The sequence below is a fragment of the Macaca fascicularis genome, chromosome 14, assembly GCF_037993035.2.
Source record: "Macaca fascicularis isolate 582-1 chromosome 14, T2T-MFA8v1.1".
Taxonomy (NCBI): Eukaryota; Metazoa; Chordata; class Mammalia; order Primates; family Cercopithecidae; genus Macaca; species Macaca fascicularis.
In genome coordinates this window covers 14,163,268-14,185,469 of record NC_088388.1, presented here as the reverse complement: position 1 = coordinate 14,185,469, position 22,202 = coordinate 14,163,268, and the positions used below count along the sequence as shown (strand labels likewise).

The window sequence follows — 22,202 nt, the reverse complement described above, 5'->3', positions numbered from 1 at the left end:
TCTCTTTCTCTCCCTTCCTTTCTTTCTTTCTCTCTCTCTCTCTCTTTCTTTCTTTCTCTCTCTCTTTCTCTCTTTCTTTCTTTCTTTTTCTTTCTTTCCTTCCTTCTTTCCTTCTTTCTTTCTCTCTCTCTCTTTCTCTTCCTCTTCCTGTTCCCTTCTTCTTCCTCTTCCTTTCCTCTTTCTCTTCTTTCTCTTGCCTTTCTCTTTTTTCTTCTTTCCCCTTCTCTTTCTCATCTTTCTCATTCTTTTCTTTTCCCCTTTCTCTTCTTTCTATCTCTTTCTCTTTCTTTTGTTTTATTTACTTCTTTGTCACCCAGGCTGGAGTACAGTGGTGCCATCATAGCTCACTGCAGCTGTGAACTGCTAATTAAAAAAATTTTTTTTATAGAGACTTGCTATGTTGCCCAGGCTAGTCTCCAACTCTTGGCTTCAAGGAATCCTCCCACCTTGGCTTCCCAAAGCTTTAGCATTACAGGCGTGAGCCACTGCTTCCTGCCTGGGCTGTCAATTCCTAAGGTTAAGATTTCAGAATTGCAATGAAAGGTTGTATATATTTGTCAAGTTACCTGTTCAACAAGACAACTTAGACCTGACATGGGTTCATGTTACATTATGCTTTCTTTAATTAGGAACTATTTAAAATGGATAACTAAAAAAAGCAAGTAACTGTAAGGAATCATATCAATATCCACTGATCCGGTCTTCAGCTTTATTAAATCCATAATTTGCTACATTTGCTTAAATTTTATTTTCTAATAGAAGTAAAAGTTGAAGTAGAGTTGAAGTCCCTGTGGTCATTCCTGATTCTATTCTCTTCCCTCTTTGCCCATATGTGAGTTTGGTAATTATTCATTTTCCTGTGTGTTTTACAATTTTACATCAAATTTGTGGATCCTTAAATATGTTTTGCAGGCATTTATCTTCTATTTCTATTTAATTCTACAGCTTTTTTGTTATCCATCACTTGGAGATTTACATTTGTAGCTCTGGTTTCTTTTAATTACTATTTAGCATTCCATTGAATGCAATGCATTGAATAAATGCATTGCAAATTGTTTCTGTTCTCATGTTGATAGAATTTTTCCAGTTTTGGGCTGTTACAAATATTGTTTGTATTTGAGTGTTTTATGTGTGTGTGTGTACATATCTAGGAATGGAACTGTGAGGCCACAGGTGCAGATCTGAAAAGTAACTCTCTTGCTCAATCGTTCTCTAATTCGAATTGGTGCTCTCAGATATCTTACTTTTGCCAATCTGGATATGAATAACTGGGGCTTTTACATTTAAGGAAAGTCTTATTTTTAGGTAATTGTAGATTCACATACAGTGTAAGAAGTAATACAGAGATGAAGTATACCATTTATTCAGCTTCACCCAATGGTAACATCTTGCAGAAATATAATACAGTATTACATTGGGATATTAATATTGATGCAGCCAAAGGACAGAACGTCTCTGTTGTAATCAGGAAGCCACTTTTAGAGCCACTTCTACTTTCCCCCTGAACCACTCATGCCAAACCTTCTGTCTCCCCATTCCTTAATTTTTGTCAAGCACAGATCTGTTCTCCATTTCTACAATTTTGTCACTTCAAGGGTGTTATATATATGGGCTCAGAGTTTGCAACCTTTTGGAACTGACTTTTTTTTCACTCAGCATAATTCCTTGAAGATTCATCGAAGATGTGTGTATCAACGCTTGATTTTTTTTATTTCTGAGTGGAATTCTATGGCATGATTATACCATGGTTTGTTTAACCATTCACCCACGAAAAGACATCTGGGCTGCCTTCAGTTTCTGATTATTACAAATAAAGCTATTGTTAACATTTATGTACTTTTTTTTTTTTTTTTTTTGGAGACAGAGTCTAGCTTTGTCACCTAGGCTGGAGTGCAATGGTGCAATCTTGGCTCACTGCAACCTCCACCTCACAGGTTCATGTCATTCTCCTGCCTCAGCCTCCTGAGTAGCTGGGATTACAGGTGCATGCCACCATGCCTAGCTAAATTTTGTATTTTTAGTAGAGACAGGGTTTCATCATGTTGGTCAGGCTGGTTTTGAACTCCTGACCTCGTGATCCACCTGCCTCGCCCTCCCAAAGTGCTGGGATTACAGGAGTGAGCCACCTTGCCTGGCCCATTTATGTATATTTTATGTGAACATACATTTTTATTTCCCTGGGATAAATGCCCAAGAGTTTAATTGTTGAGTCATATGGTTGTTGTATGTTTAGTTTTTGAAGAAATTGACAAACTGTTTTCCAGTGTGGTTGATGCATTTCACATTGTCCCAGCAATGTATGAGTGACCCAGTTTCTCGGTGTCCTCACCAGCATTTGGTGTCTTCACTATTATTCATTTTAGCCATTGTGATAGGTGTGTAGTGATATTGTGATTTGAATTTGGATTTCCATAATGGCTGATGGTATTAAACATCTTTTCATACAGTTATTTGCAATGTGTATAGCCCCTTCTGTGAAAGGATTGCAGATTTATATAGGTTCGGTTTCTCTGCTGAGTTTTCAGTATCTCCTGAGAACTCAGGCTCCTTCTAGTATCTTAAGAGCAACTGATAAAATTTTCCTTTAGTGAAGTCTAGAAGAATAGCCAAACTTACTCTTAAAAAAACAAAAACAAAAACTCATGCCTACCCAGTCTCATAATTTCTAGTTTGTTCTAATTCTCTTCCCCTGGGACCTAATTCAAGTAGCAGATTATATCCGAAAATTATTTCCATTTCCAGATTAAAAAAACTTAATGTCCAGATATTTCAAGATAGAAGGGAAAGGATAGCACTGTTTTCACTCAATTTCTATAAAAGCCTGGTTGCTACCTTGAGTTTTCTGGACAAGTCTTTATATATCATGAAACTGTAGGTATAAAAACGGAAACTTGCTTGCTTCTGTAGAAATGAAAGGGCTTGCTTCAAAGAGCTTCAGTTGAACAAGGGAGGCAGAAAATGCTCTACACTTAGTATAAACATTATAATATAGATATAGTCTTGTGATTCTAGTTCTACAATAAGTGACTTTGGAGGGTTAGATGAAATCTTATTTTGTATTGATTTTTTCCCCTATATATAGATTCACTAAAGAATGTATCTGAAGGATGAGTATATGTGTAGATATTTTTAGGGGATGAAGTAATAATACAAAGACCATGTTTTGCAAATTTGTTCACCTCTTAAGACATTTTGTTTTAGTAAGGGATGATCTCTTCATTTGTATTAACAGGGTATGCTAAAATTTTTTTGAGCTGATCTATCTAATTGCATGCTAACAGAAAGTTTCTCTTTTCTGCTTTTCAGCTATTCAAGTACACTGCACCCAGTTTTGGTTCTTTGCCAGGATTAAACCCACGATATTTTACAATTTGTATGTGAACCCCGATGAAGTGTTTCTAGGAGATGGCTGTCCTGTAACCTATGTTTTGCCAAATGTCTACTATGAGTTTTTCTACCATCCTCATGACTGCGGTATTGTAACTCAAGTAAGAGAAATGGCTATCAAAACCCAAGTGTCTTATGGTTCCTTCAATATACAAACCAGAAGTCATTAAGTGTCTATTTGTAATATGGCTAGACTCTTTAATGATCACATTTAGGACAGAAGCAGTTAAGAAAGGAGATGCTAAATGCTTTTTTCTTGTTGGGTGGTAATTGCAAACACTAATTATTCATTTCGTGATGGAGCAGGCTGGAGAGTTGAATGTTTTGAAGGAGGAAAGTATTTTCCATGCATCACAAGGTTTTTCAACAGTTTGTCTAACTAATTATTTGTTATAATTCATGAAGTTTGGTCAATTGCAAACAGAAGGTGGGAGTAACACTAATCAAGCATCAGAAGCCTTTTCAAAGTAAATATTCAGTAATCTCCTAGCCCTAGCCCGTACTCACCAGATATTTTGGGTATACTAAGTCACTATGCATATCACTGATAAAAGTATAACTGGAATTTTGACTTGATTTAAAAAGCATTTAAAGTTAGTAAAATCTTGCTATGATATTCCTTATTTTTTTCATTATCCCAAATAAAATGCTAAGAGAAGTAATAGAACTTGATCAGGTTTAGATAAATGCCACAGATTGGGTAACACAGAAAGCAAAAGCAAAATCTGAGGTAGAGTTGAGTGTGTGGAATATTTATTAAGAAGTGCTTTTGGGAGAAAGAAGATTGGGCAAAGGACAAAGCTGAGCTATGATGCAGCCTCAAAGACAGCTTTGGCTGACCCTACACAGGTCTTCACATTCCTGCTGGGTAGGTGATCAGAAGTGGGCCACCCTGGGAGAGGGGTGTGGCTAGGGGTAAGACAGCTCTCAGCAGCTACACAGTTCCTGGAGGGGGTGAGAGCTGACGGCTGAAGGCTATCTGGCAACAGCATTCCCAACAGCTGGGTCAACAAGCTCTTAGGGGATCTGGGAAGCACATTACAGGTCTAATACACCACGGCATGTATTGGGGGGCACTATCAACCTTGATATAAACTGGGGGGAGCGGGTAATATTCAAATGCTAATAATCTGGGTGGTGGTAGTTTTTATCTATGCTTATATTTTCAAATTATCCAAAGAGAGCAGGATATATCTGAGATAGGAACATTTAAAATTATGTAATGGATATGGGTATCTCTGAATCATCGTATCCTCCTATGCTGTCAAAGACTGGGCCTTATATTGAGAACCATATGCTAAATGTCCTTAGAAAAATATTTTACTATTAATTGTCTTAACTCCATTCCACCCCATCCCCCTGAAAACAGCTCTTCTTCTTGTTAGGTATTTACTATATGCTGATAATTTAATCACTATTATTCTTTACCACCATAATTATTGCTTTTTTATAGAAATAAGAAAACAGACTTAATTGTTTAAACACGGTTTTCAAGGATTCATGACGAATAGAGGCAGCTCCAAGATTCCAAATGTGATTCATATGATCTCAAAACCCATGCTCTCTTTGAATAAGCAATGTATCACTACAATTGTGTGTCTCAAAAAGAGGTGTCAATTGCTTTCTTGAATGTGAATCACAAAACTCCTTTCTCTTTTAAATAACAAGTATTGCTTGCCTTTTATGTACAAGCACTGTGCCAGATTTTAACCCATCTGTCAGTTTGGGAAATGGTCCTGTTTCCTGTGAACAGATGCTGTTTATAGTTTAGTGAGAGTGTGACCATTTTTAGAAAGCTTGATGTATCTATAAATTCCTATTTAAATGCCTGTAAGTTTCCTGAGATACTTGAGACAAATATGGGTTTAAAACCTCTCTTTGTCTTGTAGCCTCTCAGGGGAGTTCTTCTGCTTAAAACAAAAATTAAGTATATCTCAAGAGACTCTGCTGTCCGAGCTGAAATGCCTCTGTCGTGTGTGGTCCGCAAGTGAGTACGGAGTACCAGACCCCTGTCCTAGCCCCGGCGTCATTAGCTGCCCCGATAAAAATTCCAAAGCTGAAAGATTAAATGGTACAACCAGCGAGGGGAGTGGAGGAGACACCAAAGTCTAATGGGAACACAAATCTCTTGATCCTTGGTGTCTTAGTCCTCTGTTGCTTTGCTATAAAGAAATGCCAGAGACTGGGTAATTTATAGGAAAAGAAGTTTAATTGGCTCATTGTTCTGCAGGCTGTACAGGAAGCATGACTGGGGAGGCCTCAGTTTTTATTCATGGCATAAGGCAACAGAAAGCAAAGCTGGAGCGGGCATACTCACAGGGCTGGAGCAGGTGGAAGTGGTTGGGGGAGGTGCTACACACTTTTAAAAAACCACATCTCCCGAGAACTCTATCGTGAGACCAGCACCAAAGGGATGGTGCTAAACTAGGGGTCCCTAACCCCTGAGCCATGGAGATGTAGTGGTCCCTGGCCTGTTAGGAACCTGGCCGCACAGAAGGAGTGAGCGGCAAGCCAGCATTACCACCTGAGCTGTACCTCCTGTCAGATTAGCGGTGGCATTGGATTCTCATAGGAGCACGAACCCTATCGTAAACTGCGCATGCGAGGGATCTAGGTTGCGCACTCCTTGTGAAAATCTAATGCCTGGTGATCTGAGGTGGAATAGTTGCATCCCCAAATCATTCCCCTATCCGTGGAAAAATTGTCTTCCGCAAAATTGACCCGGTTGCCAAAACGTTTGGGGACTGCTGTGCTAAACCGTTCATGAAGGGTCCACCCCCATGACCCCATCACCTTCCACCAGGTTCCACCTCCAATATTGGGGATTACAATGAACATGAGATTTGAGTGGGGATGCAGATTCCAAACCATATCATTTGGCCCTGTATTCTTCAAAAATGGTCACAACTGTCCCCTAGAACATAGGAATACTGGGAATATTATTGAAAAATGAAATGATGACTTATTTTTTGATATAAGCATCAGGGTCACTGAAAACCTGATAGGTTTTCGTCAACCAATATTTAAACTTGAGCCCATCTGCAAGTTTCCTGAAGGCAATAAGAGAAAGTATAATAAAGTCTAAAAGATACTGAACTCATCAGGGTATGAAGATCAGCACGTACTATGCAGGGCTGACAGTGTTGGGAGAGAGAGACCTTAAAACAGGATTTGTGGGTTAAGATTGGGTCTTTTTTTTTTATTGACATCTTGAGAAAGTCTAAGTGCTTATTTCCTATTATATGCCTGTATCAAAATATCTCATGTACCATATATATATACATATCTACTATGTACCCACAAAAACTGAGAATTAAAAAAAATTTAGAACATTAACAACCAATTTGATTAGGTCTTAGCACAAGTGTGATATATTTGGCAGGACTTTGGGCAATGTTTCCATGAGGTTTTTCTGGTTAAAATCCTGAACTGAATTTTTTTTTTTTTTCCCTGAGTAGTTACAGAAAAGTCACATTACACAGAACTCTTCCCACAGATAATTATAGTAGCAGGTAACATTTATTAATTGCTTACCTTATGCCTGCACTGTGCTTGTAGGAATGTATTTGTTCTTCCTGCTGACTCAATGAGGTAGATACTATTCTTTTATTTTTTTATTTTTAAGTGGTTGAGGCTCCTTATTTTGCTCAGGCTGATCTTGAGCTTCTGGGTTCAAGGAAGTCTCCCTCCTCAGCCTCCCATGTAGCTGGGACTATGGGTACCCAGCTGTGGTGGTAGATACTATCATGCCAAATTCAGGGTGAGAAAATTGAAACACAGAAAAATTAGGTTACTTGGTCGACATCATTTGCTGGTAGATGGTGGAATCAAGAAGTGAACACAGAAGTCTGTTTTTTAAGTCTTTGCTTCTTAGCACCACAAATACTGCCTGTGATGTTCTGGGGTGGGGTGTGTTGGTGGGTGGTGGCGGGAAGCAGAAATCAATATATCTACCAATAATAGTAATTTGGCCCCAAGTTCAGCCTTGTAAATGCTAGGATCTGAGTAGATCTTAACCACTATGATATTTTTCTATCTTCTCTTATTTTAGTCAGCATCCTCTTTTAAATGTAGTTGAAACGAGAGATGGGGAAACTGGCAATGAATGGGAGATAGAGGTGAAGATACAGATTGCGAATGAAGACACAGCAGTAACTTCTGCAACACAATCTTGGTAAGAACCCTCAACACTGGCATCTTATGATTTTTGTCCAGGTGTGTCGTAGATAGCAGTCAATACAATTGTCAAGAAAATGGCACACATTTGTCTTAAGGTGCATTGTGCCTAAAATGTTTCTGGTTTAAGAATGCAAGTTCATGCTTTCCTATGTTTGTTGAAGATTTTATTGATCATGGTGGTCTTGATAACCTGTTACTAACTGGGAACCCCATATAACTAAGAGCTATCCATTTTGGGCAGTATGTGAAATACTATAATTAACTAAAAAGAAAAAAGCTATCAATTTCAATATCAATAAAGTTCTGAATTGTAATAAATGAGTATTAACACTGAGCCTACAAAGTGGCTTAGATATGTTGATGATCCCTGGGAAACTGAACTCAGAAGTGTCATAAGTCTGTGTTGCAACTCTTTCCAGAAGGTACCAAATGACTGTAAGGTAGTACAGTTTTTCATTCTTGAGCCCCATGTGAAGGCATATTATGAAAAATCCACACATATTAATATATGGCTATTAATAAAAGGATGGAGTTGTGTTTAATAGAGAGTAAACAGGATACCTAGAACATTTGGGATGTACTTCATAGCTTAGAGGGCAAAAGTATCCTTTTTCACTTATTATGTTTTTTTTTTTTTGACGGAGTCTCGCTCTGTCGCCCAGGCTGGAGTGCAGTGGCGTTATCTCGGCTCACTGCAAGCTCCGCCTCCTGGGTTCACTCCATTCTCCTGTCTCAGCCTCCCGAGTAGCTGGGACTACAGGTGCCCGCCACAATGCCTGGCTAATGTTTTGCATTTTTTTAGTAGAGACGGGGTTTCACCGTGTTAGCCAGGATGGTCTCGATCTCCTGACCTCATGATCCGCCCGCCTTGGCCTCCCAAAGTGCTGGGATTACAGGCGTGAGCCACCGCACCCGGCCTTCCTTATTCGCTTATACATACATTGCACTTGAATCATTAAACACTTAAGGATTACAGTCTCAAGGATAGAACATAAACTTTCTTTCTTCTTCCTTACCTTCTACTTACACCTTCTCCTTCACTCCCATACATATACATTGCTTCACTTATGAATAACAGGCTCTTAGAAGTAGCAAAGTAATGTTTACATTGGGACATATATTTTATTGTCTTTCTTCCATTTCAGTAAGAATCTGACTGCTACACTCCCTTGTTCATCAAATGAGTACCTTTATTGCAAGGGAAGAAACTGTGCTGTCCACTTTGATACTGAAAGGCAATTTGGAATCTCTGCCATGATTGCTTAGGACTGAGGATTTAATGTGCTATTTTGTGAAAATCTGAGAAGCAGGAAGGGGATTTAATGATCTCAACCGTTATCCATCTGAAAAACCTAACTTGTGATTTTAAATAAAATGCAGGCTGCCTTCCACTATTCCCCTTTTAAAATAGGAACTGCCACTGCTTTTAACTTTATGAAGTTTTATTTATGAATAAAGTTTGTACTACTATATATCTGTTTCTAGTTATTGCAAGACTGACTTTTATGTAATTTTAAGCTTAAAAACCTAGAAATAGGTTTTTAAGGGTACAGTTATTAACTCTTCTCAGTTGCTGATTCATGCCCTTAGCTAAGGCTTAGTTGTGGTTGGTCCTGGTAACAGGGCCTAATCATTCATTTATTCCACAAAGAATCCCTCATGGAGTTCACACTTTAGTAGGAGGAGGCAGCGTATACAAAAAAACATACTCTATAGTATTTTAAGAAAGAGTAAATGCACCTTAGGGCACAGAGGCAGAGAAAGAAGATAGGGAATTCTTGGGTGAGTGTTGTGGTCCTTAATACGGCATCAGGGAAGACATCCCTCGAAGGTAATAATTGAGGAAAGAACTGGAGGAAGTGAGGAATGAGCCTGGCAGATCCTGGAGGGAAGGCTGTTCAAGACTATGGAAACAGTTGATGTAAAGTCACTGAGTGTTTGCAGAACAAGGCCAGCATGATTGGAGAGGTAAAGTCATACAGATGAGGTCTTAAAACAACAACCGAAACACCTGAAACAATGAGTGGAGTACCTCATTTAATTTCTCAAAGTTGATTGACACACCTGGCTTTTGTTTGAAATAAAATGGGAACCCTCTGGAAAGCTCCAAATGGAGGAGTCATGTGATCTGACTTGGATTTTTATTATCAGGATCACCCTGGCTGCTGGATGGAAAACAGACACCAAGAGGAAGCAGGGACTGAAGTAGGGAGAGGGATTAGGTAGTGATGACTACAAGGTCAGTGGTCTTCAGCCAGGGCCAATTTTACCCTCTGGGGGATGTATCTGGAAGGAACTTTGTTCGTTACAGTGATGGTGTTAGTGTGTTACTGGCATCTAACACACTAGATGTTAGATGGGGATGCTGGGTCCACAGTGTCTTAGGCATCCACAGTGCCTAAGACAGCCACTGATGACAAAGAGTTATCCGGGCCCAGAGTCAATAGTACTGAGGATGAGAACCCTGGTTTAGATGTAGCATAGATTTCATAGGAAGAGGTCGGGTAAATTGATCTAAGGATTTGCAGACAGCTAGATATGAAGTATGTTAGAGGAATCTGGAGAGTTTAGGATTTATGAGCTATAAAGTAGGAGATGCTACTGTCTTGGATAAAAATGTGAAAGATGTTGGTTTGGAAACCTTATTTTGAAAATGTCATGTTTAAGATGCTGCTTAGATCTCCAAGAGGAGAGAGCAAGTGAGTAGTTGAATATCCAGGTCTGCAGTTCAGAGGGAGAAGGTCCAGACTGGATGTAGAACATTAGGATTCATCAGCACATACTAATACTTAAAGCCAGTAAGATTGCATGAGTTCAAAGCAAAGAAGTGAGGAAAATGAAGATAATCAGTCCAAGGTTTAGGTCTTGGGATATCCAATGTTAAGAGGTTGCTGAGAGAAGGCAGAACCTTTGAATAAGCCAAGGAGAAGGTCAATTGGAAGTAAAACCAGGGCAGAGTGGGGTCCAGGGAGCCATGCAGGCGGAGCTGTCAACTGTATTATCTGTTGCTGAAAAGTTAAGTGGGATGAGAATTAAGGGTTCTTAATTCTTAAGCTACCATCTAACACTAGTCAGAATGGCTACTATTAAAGAGTCAAAAAATAACAAATGCTGGTGAGGCTGTAGAGAGAAAAGAATGCTTGAACACTGTGGGTGTGTAAATTAGTTCAGCCATTGTGGAAGATGGTGTGGAGATTCCCCAAAGACCTAAAGACAGTGATACCATTTGATCCAGCAATCCCATTACTAGGTATATACCCAAAGGAATATAAATGATTCTGTCATAAAGACATGCATGTATATGTTCATTGCAGCACTATTCACAATAGCAAAGACATGGATTCAGCCTAAATGTCCATCAGTGATAGATTGGATAAAGAAAATGTGGTACACATACACCATGAAATACCATGCAGTCATAAAAAAGAACAAGATCATGTCCTTTGCACGGACATGGATGGAGCTGGAGGCCATTATCCTCAGCAAACTAATGCAGAAACAAAAACCAAATACCACATGTTCTCACTTATAAGTGGGAGCTAAATGATGAAAACACCTAACATGTACAGGGAAACGACACACACTGGGGCCTTTTGGAGGGTGGAGGGTGGGAAGAGGAAGAAGGTCAGGAAAAATAACCAATGGGTACTAGGCTTAATGCTTGGGTGATGAAATAATCAGAACAACAAACCTCTATGACACAAGTTTACCTATGTAACAAACCTGCACTTGTACCCCTGAACTTAAAAGTTAAAAATACACAAAAGGCCTGGTGCAGTGGCTCACACCTGTAATCCCAGCACTTTGGGAGGTTGAGGCGGGCGGATCACCTGAGATCAGAAGTTCGAGACCAGCCTGGCCAACATGGTGAAACCGCATCTCTACAAAAAATACAAAAATTAGCCAGGCATGGTGGCCCTTGCCTGTAGTGCCAGCTATTTGGGAGGCTGAGGCAGGAGAATCACTCGAACTCAGGAGGTGGAGGTTGCAGTGAGTCGAGATCACGACACTGCACTCCAGCCTGGACGATAGCGTAAGACTCCATCTCAAAAAAATAATAAAAAAAAAATACACAAAACAAAACAAAGAAGAAATGTAAAATAATACAGCCGCTGTGGGGAGCTTGGCAGTTTCACTCCTAGGCTGTCATGTAAGGACTAATAAATAGTAAGGCCTGGTATCACATGCTATCTCCGCATCTGGTGAAACTGGAAGGGCTATAATGGCCTAACTGCACATTTCTCTCTCTCCTCTGCTCCTGCAGATAAGGTCCCCGCTACACAGCTCTGCTTATCAAGGAGACCAGATACAGTTCCTGCTTATCTCTGAACAGTGGGTTTCAGTTCCCTGGCAGTCTGCAGAATTATTCAAACAAACCAATCATACGCTCCTGTGGGATCTAGAGGTCACCTCACCCTCTTGATATTACAAAGCTTATGTTCCAGAGCCCCTGGTTGTTCCCTGTGCTCCTAAGTGCAGCCCTCATGTGGACGTATGTGCTATGTGGTGTTCTCCTTTGCAAGGCTGTGAATGTACACACCAGTGAATTGCTTTCGAGCACATCTGCTCAGTGGCAGGTGTGTGTTTGGCTATCACCATAGCCCTAGGATAGGAATCTCTCCCTCAGCAAGGGGGTGAATAGGAGGCAATGAAAGCTGAGTCAAATGCCCCAAATAATTGAAAATAGGAATTCAAACAAATGTTGAACAACAGCTTTCAGAGTAGCACTATTTGCAAAGATGGAATCAACCCTAAAGTTCATCAGTGGTTGAATGACTCAAGAAAATGTGCTAGAGCCGGGCGCGGTGGCTCACGCCTGCAATCCCAGCACTTTGGGAGGCCAAGGCAGGTGGATCACGAGGTCAGGAGATCGAGACCATCCTGGCTAACACAGTAAAACTCAGTCTCTACTAAAAAAATACAAAAAATTAGCCAGGTGTGGTGGTGGGTGCCTGTAGTCCCAGCTACTTGGGAGGCTGAGGCAGGAGAATGGTGTGAACCCGGGAGGTGGAGCTTGGAGCTTGCAGTGAGCCAAGATCACACCACTGCCCTCCAGTCTGGGCGACAGAGCGAGACTTCGTCTCAAAAAAAAAAAAGAAAATGTGCTATACCCACAAAACAGAATACTATACAGCCATAAAAAGGAATGAAGTATGGATTCATGGTACCATGTGAACTAAAAATAAAGTTCTAGGCCTTCAACTGATTTAATGAACCCCCATCCTGGCCAAGAGGACCCCAGAGAAACCTTAAGAACTGTGTTTGCAGCCATCCTGGGGTGGGGGGTTGGACATGCCTTGTTACACGACTTCCCTTCTGTAGTTTAGACACAACACCTGACTAGCATTAATATTAAAAAAAGAGATCAGGCTGGGCGTGGTGGCTCATGTCTATAATCTCGGCATGTGGGGAGGCTGAGGCAGGCAGATTGCCTGAGGTCAGGAGTTCGAGACCAGTCTGGCCAACATGGTAAAACCCCATCTTTACTAAAAATACAAAAAAAATTAGCTGGGCGTGGTAGCGTGTGCCTATAATCCCAGCTACTCAGGAGGTTGAAGCAGGGGAATTACTTGAACCAGGGAGGTGGAGGTTGCAGTGAGCCGAGATTGCGCCACTGCACTCCAGCCTGGGCAACAGAGTGAGACTCTGTCTCAAAAAAAGATCATAAGGCTGACACAACGAACTCTTTGTGGCAATAGCCATACAAAACTATAAACAGGACCCACGGCCATGCCAAGTAATGGTTAAGTCATGCACCCCTACACTCAAAGAATAAACTTTGTTCTAACTGCCACAAGGTTTTTCTTTTTCAGCAGCTAAACAAGCGCTGGCCTTGAGATAAGCAATGTTAACAATGACAGCTCATTCACTGCCAGAGGCTGACCTTCCTGCGCTACAAGCCATCACTACAGCTTTGATTGGACAAGGGACTCATCTCAGCAACTCTCTCCTGATAAGAGACGACTGAGCAAGAACTGGTTCTGGCCAGTTTACAGAGGTTGCACACTTGTACAACTTTGTGTCTTGGAAAGACCTTTAGATGTAGAAGGCCTAATTGTGATACATTTAAATGTTAAGTCTCCACCCCAAAGTGAACATGGGTCATATATAACATGCATGCTTATTCAGCACTTACGTGTTAGAACCGCCCTAGAGAATATTCATAGGTCCTCCTATAACCTGTTGAATACATATGCTTGGCCAACCCATTCAGCATAAATTCCCATCTCACTCCTCCCTCCCTGCAATGTGCCTTTCAGACTGTGTTGGAGACTATGCATCCCAGCCTGTTAGGATGGCCGTCTTGCAGTCTGTAACCCTTTATAAGATATAAAGCCTCTTTTATTTGTAAACAAATAAATAGCATGAGTTTTAAAGTTAAGAGTGTAATTCAATTTTTACAAAGTGTCCAGAATAGGTAAATCCGAAGAGATAGAAAGTAGCTTGGTGCTTGCCAGGGGCTGGGAGAAAGGAGGAGTGTGGAGTTGCTTAAGAGGTATAAGTTTTCCTTTGGGAGATGATGAAAATATTTGGGAACTGTAGGGGTGATGGTTTCACACATGTGCATGTACCAAGTCCACTGAATTATATACTTCAAAATTGTTAATTTTATATGAATTTAACACTTATAAAAATTAGCGGTTATTTTAACAGAGGAGGAAAGCATGTAAGCTATTGGAATTAGAAATTCCAGTATTATTTTATGTACTTCTATGTAGCTAGCTATTTAAAATAACAATATGTTTATTCACATCTTAAATAGGAAAACAGATAAGTATTTTCAAATAAAAACCACTGAAATATTCTTCATAAATTCAATCTACTATAAAGCTCTCCTTCCCAAATATAATTTAAGTGATAGATACCTTAACATAAAATCCTACTAATTTTAAAGAACATGCAATATAATAAAAACGTTTAGTAGAAAGGATTTTGAGGTTTCTGATGTTCACAGATGTTACTTTTTGCTTGCTCTTTGTTACATCAGTTCATAATCCTGGAGATTCATATAGCTAGAAACAACTATTTTGTACTTAGAAGCTAAGGCAATCTATGTGATACGCTACACAATTTCTAAAAATAATTTATTAGGCTTTTGCTTTTACTTTTTGAGAGGAAGTTTTCTGGAGGTTGATTTCTGCCAAAATGTAGAACCGAGTGATGCTGTTATTATCTATTATCCCATATCTTACAATTTTTCATTACTAGATTTAATTGTCCAAAAATGCCCTTAGAGAATATTTCTAGATATGTGCATGTTCATAATAAAATGCTTGTAGGGAAAGCAAAATTAAACCAGAAACCACTGTTTTGCCAAAGCTTAGACCACAGGTGTGTGGGTTTATTTACCTGAATCAAAACCTCCTGAAGCTGATTACAAGCACCGATTAGTGAGCGCATCTTAGCCCAGGTTTACTGGATCTGAATCATTGGTTGGGAGCTAGAGCAATAGCTTTTTTTTTTTTTCTTTTTTCACAAGAACCCAGAGTGAATATAATATGCAATATTGCAATATTGTTAATCAATTCATAAGTAATTCTTCTGTATCACCACCTGAATTTCTCAAATCATCTTGCAAAGCCCTACTTTTAACAGTTCAATAGACACATATCAAATATTATGTCAGACACAATTTCCGACACATCCACATGCTTGGGAAAAAAGACATGGTGGTAGGGGATGCAGCCTAGAACCACTTTCCACATGTTCCTTCCTGATTTTCTGATTTATCTTTCAATGGCAAAAACTGCACTTACTTTTGCACCAACCGAACTTCAGCTGTGAGGACGAAAAGCCAAAACTATGCTAAGGGGTTCTCAGTGCTTTCCAGAATGATAAACCATCACCCACAGCTGAGGAGGTAAGAGGTTTATAAACACCTGTGGAGGCCCACTTCCCTAGGTTTTCTGTTTCCTGTGATACCTTGGGCTGGAATCTGAAGCAATGAAGATCTCTTGTGTGTTGGGAGAGCTCCTCATGCTTTTCGAGTTGATTCATGGTCTCCAAGATTGTAAGAAAAAGCGGGAATTTTTGGAGGTGGCGATTTCTAACAGCAGGGCCTTTTTTTCTTTTTTTTTAAAAACATATTGTTGACTTCGGGAGTTTGTTTTTTATAACCTGGTGATCAGTTGCTAATAGCTAATGATTGCAAAGTTACAGCCACACATAGTTTTATCTTTACCCCTGTACTTCCTCTTGAATTTTTCCTCTAAGTTGATCTCAAGGTGCCGTTTTTATTTTTCTTACATGCAAAATATTTCCAGGTTCTTTCTCTGCTGGAGACTAGCTTGTTACTTTGCTGAATGTGAAATACTTACAGTGACCGGCAAAATCAGGAGAGACTGCCCAGTGCCTAGGAGAGGAGGTTACTAGGTCTACATTTCTGGCCATGGGGTATGAAGTTTGGACAGAGAGTAGTCAGCTGTATTCAATTGTTTATGATTCCTTTTCAGAGTTGAGGCTCTGAATAGATTTTGCATAGGTTTTAATCCTGATCTGCCATTTAAAAGCTATGTGACCTTAAATTTATCCATGTGTAAATATGGGATAATGATAAAATTGACTCCATAGAAATGTACTGAAAATGAAGTAAGACCCCAAACCAAAATTTAACATAGTTGGCAATCATAAAAAAATTATTGTAGTAACTGCAATATTATTTTGTTTCTGAATCCTGAGTTTCACATACCAATTAATATTTATTGGCTCAGATATTTTGATCAAAATAAAATTTTAAGTGGAAGCACATGATCTATTTTTCCATTGTGTGCAACCAAATATCAGAACTTTTTCTTGTGTCTCCATTTCAGATATCACTTACACCTAGATATATTTCAAAAATGTATTCATGAGACCTGTTGGTAAAATTTGAACAATCCCTAAAAGCAAAGTGAGTATGTTGGGATATTTGACTTATTTAGCTTGGAAATTCTCAAGAAGTGCTTCTACGGTTTTTCCACATTCTGATGAAAAAAAACTGAGACACACAGAGATTAATTGGCCCAAGATCTCCCAGTGGAAAAATATACAAATAGAAACAAAACATTTTCACTCTACAGTTGGGAATTCAGCTCAAAAGGTTGAACATTTCCTGAGCACTTTGTGTGGGGGCAGACATACTATCTGATGTTTTCACTTTTCAAATTTTCTTTCAACAGTGTCTATAACCTGTTCTGAAACCTGGCTCCAGGTCAAACTTAGACGAACGCCACTGTTAAATGACCTGCAACCTCTGCAAAACGAACTCTCTCTAGGAATTGGCTGTCCTGTAAACATGGTCGAGGTGGATTTCTTTGGGTTCCTGTATCTTCTAACTTTTTGTGGCATCAGAGTGAGCGTAAGAGCAGTTATTATTTCAACCAATAATATATCTTTTGACTGTTTTGGGTCCACAAACCAATGACTAAAACTACAGTATTCAAATTTTAATTGTCAGTTAATAGTTCATGTAATATTGACCATTCTCTTTAACATTTTTGGATATTGCTTCTATCTGTCGGAAAGACAAATAGGATTTGGGATCCCAAAAACTATGCATTCCTACTTTAAAAACCTTTTTTTTTTTGGCAACGTATCTCTTTTGCCTGTGATAGTGGTTTTTTGTTTTTTAAAATACTCTGTGTTAAATCTAGTTTGAGAGAAACATTTTGTTTTGAAACAGTGTCACAAATACCCAACTCTTGTTGTTGACCTAAAATTTTGATGAAAATGGAGTGTATCAGTTTATATAGTTCCTGTATTAATAAGATAAACCAATCTTTCCTGTCACCAGAAAGCTGGTTTTTTTTTTTTTTTTTTCCTTCATGTTAAATTGTTGCTGTGTTTTGTAATTATAGCCTGGTTTTTCCTTTTTGGAGTCACATCTGTTTCTAGTAAAGATTAGGTGAACTGATCCTATTTTTGGGTCTAAGTGCATGACTTTATCGTTTGTTTGCTGCTGTATCTCTAGTATAAAAAAAAAGTCTAGCATTTGGCAAGTACTCAATGTAGCATGAGGCTGACTCAGCTGCTTTTCTAAAGTTGTCAAATATCTAGCCAAAATTCACACTGAATAATTTAGGTCTGCCTGAATCAGACCCTGACTCTTTTTTTTTTTTTTTGAGATGGAGCCTTGCTCTGTCGCCAGGCTGGAGTGCAGTGGCACAATCTCGGCTCACTGCAACCCTCACCTTCCGCGTTCAAGCAATTCTCCTGCCTCAGCCTCCCGAGTAGCTAGGACTACAGGCGCGTACCACCATGCCCAGCTAATTTTTGTATTTTTAGTAGAGATGGGGGTTTCACCTTGTTGGCCAGGATGGTCTCAATCTCTTGACTGAGTGATCTGCCCACCTCTGCCTCCTAGAGCGTTGGGATTACAGGCGTGAGCCAATGCGCCTGACCCAGACCCTGACTCTTAAACAAATGTGGTGATCAAAAGTTGTCTATGCAGACTCAACTGCTGAATACAATGTCCCCTGCTACTATGGCAGGATCTATTAATGTCTGCTAAAACCAGGGATTTTTATCACTTAGCTCTGCTTTTCTGTTGTAAACCTTGCACTCATACCTACTTTATGTCATAAAGTAAAAATAAAAGTAAAAATTATTATTTTGTTTTTAATCTATATTTTAAAAATGGAATTTGAAAGCATTTGAAAGAAATATAATTAAGATAACTTATATCCTTTACACCTTTAGGAACATGGAGTAGGTATGCTCATTGAAAGTTTAATTGTATATGAGCCACCGAATTTTGACTTCAATTTACACATCCCAGTATCATGCTATGTGCAAAGGTAAGTGCAGTGCACTACTGAGATCAAGGCTATCTAACATTATCTTTGGCTTCTAGGTGTTTTGATCAGTTAAACTGCCGAACATTATGCTAAGGTTGGACATTGGATCAAATTTGATCTGTGGTGTTCTGTTTGGTCATGTGAGTAGGTCTAAAAAAATTGATTCTCTCAATGTAGTTTCTGAACGAGTAGATGAGGCTCAGTTGCTATATGAGAATTAAATTCTACAGTCACTAAAGAGATCATATCAGAAAGTTTTTGTTAGTAATCTTTCCTTTTTTGCAGTGTTCCTTGTCTGCACCTACCCATACTGCCTCATTCATGGCTATTATAGGTGCTTTTAAGTTTTTGTACAAACCATACCACCTTTCTGCAGATATGAGGAGGAACCAAGAGATTCAAAATCAGTATTTTCTCAGTTTTAAAACTAGAATCGAGTTAGTCTCTGATTTGTTAGTTTCTGCAATATAAATAAAAATCAAGACTTGCTAATGACCGCAATTCTCTCCTTATTGGAGAAACTTTTCTTCAATGAGAGAATAAAGCAGGAGAGCCTGTTGATGAAGGTTGAGGCAATTCTGCTTGTGATCAGATCCCTGGGTGAGCTGTTCACAAGGCCCAATTGCACGTGTGTTCTCTCTGCCCCTAGAGTGTTCATTCCAACCTATTTTGAACAGTCTGGCCTCTGGAGACACAGAATTTAATGGCTATATTTATCTTACAACCACTGACTTCAACTGTACTGTGAAATATTTGCTTTTCTTCATTAACAGCATCTTTGGTCCTTCTCATAAGTAAAAATCAAGTCAGGTCCCTATCTCCAGTATTATATCAAATTTAGGTTTCCTTTAAGACTCCTAGAGTTTTACAGAGCACACAAAGGATTTGGGGAAGAGGGTTTAGTATAATCTGAGTAGTACATTTCCCTCTGCTGCTTTTCTCTTCGTGTTTTGCTGGGTATGACAGGATGAAAGAGGTTGGGTCACAATTATCTCATGGTTATATGGTGCAATTGTGGTCCATTTCCAGCAATGCTGGCTAGATAATCACACCTTCACCCAGAAGTGTGTCTCAAATTACGGATATGTGAGTTTTTTGGAGTCCTTAGAAAGGGGGTGGCCATCACAACTGCATATTTCCTGATAGACCAATCTAAACAAGGCTTCCTTCTTAGTCCATACAATTGCCACCGTAGGCCTCCACACAACCTGCTCATTTTCTGTCTTGTTTGGTTTTTATTCCAGTATCTTGACTTCTTGAGGTCTCCTCCCCACTTCACAGGTATTCTTGAGAGAAATCCTGGAAATACAGCTAAAACATTGGTACCTGTGAGAGAAATTACTTAGTCATACTATAATTCATGGTGGGAGAATATGACCTTTCTGCCCCCTTTTCTACACTCCATGTCTCTCATATGTCATTCTACTGCATAGGCAGATACTTGGGAGTAAAATGTCAGCCTCTTGCTGTAGGAAACTCAGTGTTGAAGAAGCTGATAGAAACACCTTTATTTGGCTTCATTAAGGGAGGGAGAACTTTAGTGACCCCACTTACACCTCCGTCATAGGCCAATAACTCGGAGCTGCATGCCTCTAATTACTCTCTGTAGATGTCCGTTGAGATGATTAGAGATAAGAACTGCTTCAGCCACTTATTAAGAGTTCTTGATATTTGACATCCTATGAAATTAGCTTCAGGTCCCAATAGTACATTCTGGAATAATGAAAAGTTGTATTCAACCATCTGTGAATTTTTTCTCATATTCTATGAAACAATAAATTTTCATATTTGTCTAAGCTAGCTGATTTAGCATTCTCTCACAGCTGGAAGAGATCTGTTTAATTTAGTTTTCTCCACATTTCAACTTTTTCTCCACCTCCAAAAGCATAATAGATACAAAGCTTAAATCTATTTTTTTCTCTTTTTCAGAAGGTTTCCAATAATCTTAGTGATGAGAAGGGGAGAGAATGACAACCGTCGTGAATGCAGAAGGTCAGTGGGACAGCACTGCTCACTATCACGCAAACTTGAAGACTTGGGAATCCGTCCAAGAGTATCCTATGTGTAAGAGTATTTTGAATTAGTACCATAAATGCTTACAGTACGTTTATATATAAAAAAGACCAGAGTTTAGTAAGGTGGTGTCATACGCCACACTTTGTGTACTATTGCCCCTATGATTTTAGTTCAGGATCATTGGAATACTGCATTTCTTATGTCTATTAGGGATATATTTTATCTTGGCATTTCTCATTATTTCCTTATGTAAAACAGATTTGCAATTGTAACCTCAATAGTTCTGTTATGTTAACTTTCTTGAGCTAGAGATAAACCATCTTTGGTGCATGTAATATAAGTGTGCAATGGGATCATAGATTCCCATAAAGATAGTAATTGATATCTATGTTAACTCTAATTCCAGCTTTTTGTTCTAAAAGAACTAAATGTCAGCAAGAGAAAACTCAAATGAGCCATAACAATATTCAAATAGGGTATAATCTTTAGACTTTATTATGCTAGAAGGACAGGCCCTTATTCCACGTATCAGCCGACCCTCATAATTCTAAACTTGATATGGTGTCCTCATGTAAAATTTATAATCATTTACTAAGCATTTGTTAACTAATAGCTATATATACACATAACATGTATGTGTGTATACATGTGTATATATCGTATTTGTGATACTTGAATCTTTAGAATATTATAATGGTTCCTGGGGTTTAAAATTGATGCCTTTTTCCCAGGTTCCCATTTGGTTGAGCCTCAGTGGTTCCTTAGTTAGATAGTAGTTTCCCATCAGTACAACAACGTAACTGTTTCTTTTCCTTCCTTACAGGAACAGTGTTCCCTTGTTGAGCTACTTAATTGTATCCCTTCCTAAGTGTAAGAACAAAGCTATACATTCTGGATGATGAGGCCACCCTATTCATTCACCTGGTGCTCTGGCCGCTTAAGGATTTCATTGCCTTTTAGAAGTTGAACCTAGTCACTGGATATTGTCTTTTATCATTTCAAATGTGATATTTTTAAACGAAAAACTTGCTCTGTTGTCCATATTTATGAATTGTTGGGGTAGGGAGAAAAGCCTTCCTTTCCCAGATTTTAAACTTGTAATAAATAAACTTTATTCTTAAATAAAGTTTTATAATTCTTAATAGTTATTTATATTTTTTAAAGCCTAAGTCCTGATCCACAGAGCATTATAAAGTGTGAGGCAATTGCATATTGTGACTAGGCTTACCCATCATCTGTTTTGGGTAGCAATAGAGTATCTAATACACAGTAGTCTTTCCTTATTCAGTTTTGCTTCCCATGGTTTCAGTTACTCGCTGTCAACTGTGGTCTCAAAATACTAACATAGTCTTAATATCTTCGTGGAAATTTATAATTCCATTTCATACTTGTTACATACTCCAAAGAGAGACACATTCACATAACTCTTGTTGTAGCATATTATATGTTTGTTAATCTTTTACTGTAGCTAATTAAACTTTATCATAGACATGTATAAGAAAAAGTACAGTGTTTATACAGGGTTTGGTACTAACCACAATTTCAGTAATCCCCTGGGGGTCTTGGAATGCATCCCCTATGGATAAAGGGAACTATTGTATCATAATCTAATTCTCTAGTTGTTCCCCATTTCACTGGCTTCTAATGATATGTATAAAATAAGGTGAAATCAGAATTTTTTTTTTTTTTGACAGAGTCTTGCTGTGTCACCCAGGCTGGAGTGCAGTGGTATGATCTTGGTTCACTGCAAGCTCCGCTTCCCGGGTTCACACCATTCTCCTGCCTCAGCTTTGCTAGTAACTGGGACTATAGGCGCCCACCACCACGCCAGGCTAATTTTTTGTA

At 38.9% G+C, this 22,202-nt stretch overlaps 1 protein-coding gene across 7 annotated transcripts in view; it reads left to right on the top strand.

Annotated features, from left to right (window-relative positions):
* LOC102133058 (oocyte-secreted protein 4A) overlaps positions 1 to 21,478 on the top strand; it is a 105,013-nt gene extending 83,535 nt beyond the window's left edge. For 3 of the 7 annotated variants that reach the window (XM_065528151.2, XM_045371916.2, XM_045371918.2), the window contains 4 exons: positions 3,307 to 3,488; positions 5,277 to 5,374; positions 7,439 to 7,561; positions 8,712 to 9,036. In XM_065528151.2, coding sequence (XP_065384223.1) covers positions 3,307 to 3,488; positions 5,277 to 5,374; positions 7,439 to 7,561; positions 8,712 to 8,832 — 524 coding nt within the window. In that variant the 3' untranslated portion in view covers positions 8,833 to 9,036. Of the gene's footprint in view, positions 1 to 3,306; positions 3,489 to 5,276; positions 5,375 to 7,438; positions 7,562 to 8,711; positions 9,037 to 13,379; positions 13,949 to 15,466; positions 15,578 to 16,724; positions 16,904 to 18,243; positions 18,342 to 20,270; positions 20,406 to 21,180 lie in introns of those variants that run through there. The other 4 variants (XM_074013545.1, XM_045371917.3, XM_074013548.1 and 1 more) reach the window with 3 other exon arrangements.
* Positions 21,479 to 22,202: the final 724 nt, after the last annotated feature.